Source organism: Polypterus senegalus, chromosome 17 (genome assembly GCF_016835505.1).
Source record: "Polypterus senegalus isolate Bchr_013 chromosome 17, ASM1683550v1, whole genome shotgun sequence".
NCBI classification, from domain to species: domain Eukaryota; kingdom Metazoa; phylum Chordata; class Cladistia; order Polypteriformes; family Polypteridae; genus Polypterus; species Polypterus senegalus.
Genome location: NC_053170.1, coordinates 88974921 through 88981653, shown reverse-complemented (window position 1 = coordinate 88981653; position 6733 = coordinate 88974921). Strand labels below are relative to the sequence as shown.

At 45.4% G+C, this 6733-nt stretch overlaps 1 protein-coding gene across 1 annotated transcript; it reads right to left on the bottom strand.

Annotated features, from left to right (window-relative positions):
- Positions 1–1030: 1030 nt before the first annotated feature.
- Positions 1031–5648, bottom strand: socs3b (suppressor of cytokine signaling 3b). Its single transcript, XM_039740112.1, has 2 exons — positions 5382–5648; positions 1031–3047 (listed from the first exon to the last, which is right to left on the bottom strand). The coding sequence occupies exon 2, from the start codon at positions 2821–2823 to the stop codon at positions 2194–2196; it is 630 nt and encodes a 209-aa protein (XP_039596046.1). The 5' UTR covers positions 2824–3047; positions 5382–5648; the 3' UTR covers positions 1031–2193.
- Between the last annotated feature and the right edge of the window lie 1085 nt (positions 5649–6733).

The window sequence follows — 6733 nt, the reverse complement described above, 5'->3', positions numbered from 1 at the left end:
ACCAAGTCATTACAATAAGGATGGGAACCAGAACAATTTGATAAAACTAAGAAAGACTCAACCTAGAACCCCTCACGAGTGCGAAGTGGCAAAAACAACAAGTGCAGTCTAGGAGAATGGGCAGACCCCCACCAGGATCGGAAATCAAAGTCAGGTCCCCTGTGCCAAGCACTGTGTCACCACACCACCCAGGGTGCAAAAACATCATAATCTTGAACCTATGGGAATCAACCAGCATAGTCAAGTACTGGGGTCGGGGTAAGACATGCAGTCTAAGAGAATGGACAGACCCCACCAGGATAGGAAATCAAAGTCAGGTCTCCTGTGCCAAACACTGTGCCACCACACCACCCAGGGTAAAGACTCATGCCACCTCAAAATCCTTAACATATAGGAGTCAACCAACATATTGGGGGGGCATGGGGGGTAAGACATGCAGTCTAAGAGAATGGACAGACCCCACCAGGATAGGAAATCAATGTCAGGCCTTGAGCGCCAAGCACTGTGCCACCACACCACCCAGGGCACAGACTCATGCCAACTCACAATCTTGAACATATGGGAATCAACCAGCATAGTCAAGTACTGGGGTCGGGGTAAGACATGCAGTCTAAGAGAATGGACAGACCCCACCAGGATAGGAAATCAAAGTCAGGTCTTGAGCGCCAAGCACTGTGCCACCACACCGCCATGCATTAAATCAGCCACAACACTCATGGACTATTGAGAGTGTGTGTGGCCGCGCTAGAAACGGACACCAGGCCCCCAATGTTGGGAGGCAGCTGCACTAAGCACCGTGCCACCAGGCCACCCAGCCCTTGAGAATGGGGGAGTCAAATGGGATATTTAGGAAGACGCCAAGCAGGCGCCAGGAGAATGGACAAACTCCACACAGCGACCAGCCCTGGAACTGAACCCAAATCCATGGGCGCCCATTTGTCACCTCCAACCCCCCACCCTTTCAGGACGCTAGCGTTTTTTTATAAAGAAGATTAGATCCATGGACAGGATGACACAGTACAACAAACAGTTCATATTTTAAAAAATAGTGCTCTTTATTATAAATTACTGAAAACGTTTTATAAATATAAATAATGTGCAAAACTTTCAGAGACATTTTGCTTTGTGAGATCTTCAAGTCTGGACCCCCAGCCACATCGCTGGACATTATGGTGAGATCTTTATAAAAGACAAATCTGGAGTTGCTACTTGTTGGTGTGAGTTGGCTTCTTTGTCCTTTCTTCACAATCGATGTAAACAAAGAAAAAAAAAAAAAAAAGAAAAGAAAAACAGCACGAGTGGAAATGTTTGAACCCTTTCACTGACACTGGACCCCCCACCCTCCCTCCCTCCCCAAAAGAAAGGCAATGCAAGTGTTTCATCAGAATACATTCAAGCCACCATTTGTGAAGAGACTGACTTGCAGAAACGCCAAGGAACAAGTGAAAACGGCACCAAGCCCAGCCACACTGCGGTGGTCTCGAGCTGGCAGCTCCAACGTGTTAAAACCAGAATACTGTGTCCCTGAGTCAATGATTCTTCAGTTCAGTGATATCATGAGGCGAGGCGAGGCGAGGCGAGGTGAGGTGGTCCGCCTGGCCCGCCTGCCCGCCCTCCCGCACTTTAACCTTTCATAGTTCACTGAAAGAGCGACCGCTGGTTCGGCCTCTCATTACAGCAATCGACGTGAATCATCAAGAATAAACCGCGCCGTGGGAAGACCACTGGCTGAGAAGAAGCCGGCCAGGCCAGTCGGGTTGGGCGCCCCATTTCCAGTGCAATCCCGATGCCCCTCCGCCCACACTTTAGTAATGTCTACCTGTGAGGAAGGCCTTGACGAGAAAATGAAATGAAATATTGCATATCTGTGTTGTCCGCTCGTGGTTTTTATTTATTTACGTTTTTCTCTCTTTTTTTCTCTCTCTCTCTCCCTCTTTGGCGAGCAGCTTTGTTTAATTAGCAGCACGTGTTTCGCCAAACATCTCACATGGATGCGCTTGACCTCGCCGCCTTGGCCGCCCCGCGTGCGGCGGAGGAATGTACAAATTTGTTTGGAGTCTCGCCCAGCGGAGGGGGGCATTCGGGTTGGCCACACAAACCCGTCGCGTTTCTCTACACAGTTCACCGGCCCCAGTGCCGGGCAGCCTGTCCGTGGAAAAACAGAGGCGTCCAGCCCTCCGAGAAGAGGACGCTTCACAAGGGAGAGTCATAGTCCTTGAGGAACTCCTTGAGCGTGTGTGGCAGTTGCTCTCTTTTGGTGGACACCTCCAAGTGGCCGTTCACCGTCTTACGGCAGAGGTGCTGCAGCGTCGACACGCCGGACAGCAGCGGCTGCAGGAGTTCCAAAGGGATCTTTTCCCCGCTGGAATGAATGAAATAGTTATTCTTCACATTCCCGCTGGGGCAAGGCGAGTTATTGGAAGGCATGTAATGGTGGACCAGTTTCAAGACACAGTCAAACCTCGGAGCAGCAGGGAGGCATTTGGGGTCAGTTTGTAAGAAGAACGAGCAGCTGTCACACTGGATGCGCAGGTTCTTGGTCCCCGAGTCAGTTTTGACACTGAGGGTGAAGAAGTGGTGATTGTCGGAGCTGTCCCGTACCAGAAAGGTCCCCGTGGGCTCGGCGCTCAACAGCTTGTTGGCCTCCTTCCCACTCACCGTGCCCCAGTAGAATCCGCTTTCTTGTAGCTTCCGCAAAGCGTTGATGACCAGCTGATACTCATGCTTGGAGTTGAAGATCTTGAAGCGGTGAGCAGATAGCCTCAAGCTCGGCTCAAATGGACAGCTGCTCATAGCGGCACCAAACTTACTGTGGGTTACCATTGCGCTGTGCAGGCGCCTGATAAAGTGGTCAATCCACCGGGCGCAAAGTGCCCAAAAGGTCAGGGCCCAAATGTCAAGAAATGCTTCAACAACAAAAGTTGATAGAAGAAAAAAAAAAAAAAAAAGGTCGCAGGGCCAGCCGTCAGGAGAAGTCAGCTCAGGGTTGTATCCATGTGCGCTGCGGCTCGTGCAGGGTTAGTCCTCCTCACTTGGCAGGCAGACAGCTGTAGGAGGAAGAGAGAAGGTCATTAGAAATAAAGAAGACGAGGAAAGGCGCCATGAATCCTCAACAGCTCAGAATCGGCCCTTGCAAAGCCAACCCCCAGGCCCCCGACCTCCTGACAATTCACTTTGGCTACGTGTCAGACCCGCCATGTGAAAACGACGTCCCGCAAATCGTTACACAAATCAAAGCCCAAGCAACAAGACCCCCTGCCAAGATGCCACCCTGCCCAGCTCTTAAACCGCGGCATTTACTTGATACCATCACATATGGAGAAGACTAAAGAGACACACCGTGTGCCCTCTGTGCCATTAGGAGCACTTAACAAAGTACAGGAGTCAGCCGTACACAAGTCGAGGCTGAAAATAGAAATCAGACCAAGGTTCAGAGGATGGAGAGGCTCTAGTCAATAAACCCAGCCCAATGCGGTTCAGAGACACAGGGGAGAGAAAAAAGAAAGAAAGAAAGAAAGAAAAAAAAAAGAAAGAAAGAAATTACAAAAGTAGCAAGTCAGAGAAAGAGAGAAAAGAAAGCAGAAGACAGCTTGGTGTGGTCCAGGATAGCTGCTAGTCTGCCTCTCACTCTACATGAACACCTACTTTATAGATAATATGCACACACACACATATATATATATAGACACACACACACACACACACACATATATATATATATAAACACGCACACACACACACACACACACACACATATATATATATATATATATATATATATATATATATATATATATAAACACACACATATATACACACACAACTGGTTACAATTCTTTTGGTTTTCTAGTTGGAGTACAGGAAGGTGAAGTGACTTGCTCAGGGTCACACACTGTATACATATGTGCATTGATAGATAACATTATACAAAAAATTATGCACATCAATATTAGTTTTTATTTTGCCAAAACCAGATGCATACCTTGCACATCTGGATTGAGTGACTGTCTAATGCATATGACGTTTTATATAAAATTGTCATTAATCCCCTAATAAATATACAGTATATATATATATATTATATATATGGGGATTAATGACAATTTTATATATATACACACATACATATACACACACACAAATATATATATATATATATATATATATATATATATATATATATATATATATATATATATATATATATATATATATATATATATATATATATATATATATATATACTATTTTTATATATAAAATCAAGTTTTCGAATTTGCTTTGCCTGTTGTAGGATTACAGGGAGCTGGAAGTTATGCCATCAGCAATGTGTACCAGGCAGAGCCCAGCCCTGGATGGAACATTGGTCATGGCACATAATAATTAATAATAATTCATTACATTGATATAACGCTTTTCTAACCTACTCAAAGCACTTTACTCAAAGAGTGGGGAACCACTTCAGGCTGTGATGGGCAAACTAGCCAAGACCTGGGGAAACATCCTTCTCTTTTGAAAGATGCCCAGGGATCTTTAAAGACCCCAGAGACTCAGGATCTCGGTTTTATGTCTCACCTATATAAACAAATATACTCTACAAGAAAATATCCAATGCAAAAATTAAATCCCACAGATTCTAAATTTAACGTTATACAAATATTTTTAATTAATATACAGCCCACATATTACTATTAAAATTACAAATATCCCTTCATTCCTTATTCCACATAATTCAGGGCTACGGGGGTAGGAGTTATTCCCGGCAGTTTTGGAAAAATGCCGGAACCAATTCAAGATGGGCCGGTAGTTCATCGGAGATTAGATAAAAAGGCACTACATGATAGATAGATAGATAGATAGATAGATAGATAGATAGATAGATAGATAGATAGATAGATAGATAGATAGATAGATAGATAGGCATATGAGAAAATGATCGATCGTTTCAATGGACTGCCTTCCTGCACGAATGTCCGCTGTGACGGTGTCTGTCCAATACTGTAAGCGTACAGCAAGTGTCCGATGGTCCGCTCAACGGCTCTACGGCGTTACCTGTCCACATGAATTATTTATACCATACAACCTAAATAATTGTTAATCACTCACAATACTTCTAGTTTACGTATAAAACTTTTAAACTTATTGAAATAGTCCTGCAGCATCCTTGAATCCAGGTGCCGGTCTTTCTCTCTCCCTGGCACAGAATCGCGGGGGGATTCACAGGGAGCGCTATAAAGCCCCCTTCTCTCTCCTTTCTTTCTTCGTCTAATACACAAGCGCCACGACACTCCACAACGCCAGAAGGACTTTAACGCCGTCCGCATGAACCGGCCAGGCTCGTCTTGCTTTGTAACTCCGCATAGAAAAAAGCGTTAAGTTACCTGTGCCGGCGGCTCGCTCCCGTGGTTGAGATGACCCGACCACTTGCTTGTCTCTCGCTGGCTCGGAGCTCAGTGTGTACGTGGTCTACGTTCCACTCTAGGTAAAAATCTCCTCCTCCTCCTTGTTCTTCTCGCCCTCTTTCTTTATGTCCTTATTCCTTCCTGCACACTTCAATAAGCACCACAGCTGGCGGTGTAATTGTCAGCCTTTTCCTACCCGACAGCGACCATTTATAATTCGACGGGCCCCGCCCCCATTTTTTTTGTGAAGTGTTCCAGGAACAGAGCTACTTCTGGTAAGGCCAGTCACAAAAAAGCAATATGAAAAACAGCGCTCACACACTCACCGCGCGTGCGCAAGCCGTAATCATGATCTCTCTCTCTCTCTCTCTCTTTCACTGTATTTAGCCGGCCTGTTCCTGGTATTCGCTGAAAAGCCGTCCTACCCCCACTTTACCGATCTTCTCTCCCCCTCCCCCGCCTCCCTTTTGCCTTCCCTTTTTGGCTTTGATTCACTGTTTTCATTCTTAACAAACGAGTTCAGGCGAAGTACAGTAGATCGGTTACCTGGATCCATAAGCCGGTAACTTCGTGTGTTTCGAGCTTCTTTAATGGGGTCCTTTACTACTGCCGACAGCACGTCTATGTGGGGGGCTGCAGCTAATTATAGAGTAGGAGCGTACACGGTTCTTCAGGCGTAAGACAGATTTTTTTTCTTTCTTTCCTTCTTTAAATACTAATTGCAAAACACCATTGACGTCGGCTTAAAGTGAATGAAAATGCCATTGACGATAAGGATTAGGTTGCACTGCGCTGTGCGGGCCGCTTGTAAAATATAATCCTTTGTATTGTGCCGAGTTCAAATACCAGCGCAGAGTGGCTGGGCTATCCCGGGAAAGTCGCTTTGGACATCCGTCCTCTAGGTGTGAAAAATAATGTCGCGTGTATCTATTATTCACACGAAGCGGTAGACATAAAAGGCGCTATATACAGTAGTGGCATTTTTTTTTATGAAAGGCGCTTGAAATTGGTTAATAATTACTATCGTCTGTAGCCAGCTGTTAACTGTCATATAGTTAGTAATTGGTTCCAAGTCCAAGTCTGATTCCTGCCTTGTGCCCGATGCTGCCAGGATTGGTTCCGTGATCCTGAAAAGGACTGTGCGGTTTTAATAAGGGATGGGTGGATGACTTACATTGTAATTGTGACTAACGCCTTTTTAAAAGGAAGCATATAAATAACAATTTCAAGGTAACTCCGGCACGTTCCAGATAAACTGAACATTGAATTCGTTTCACATCCCACCTCGACGTTCCTTTTAATCAAAGACTTTTCGCCGGGCGTGTGTGTTT

Bases quoted from the DNA above. Each gene is read 5' to 3' on its own strand.
- socs3b (XM_039740112.1), bottom strand. From the start codon at position 2,823: ATGGTAACCCACAGTAAGTTTGGTGCCGCTATGAGCAGCTGTCCATTT.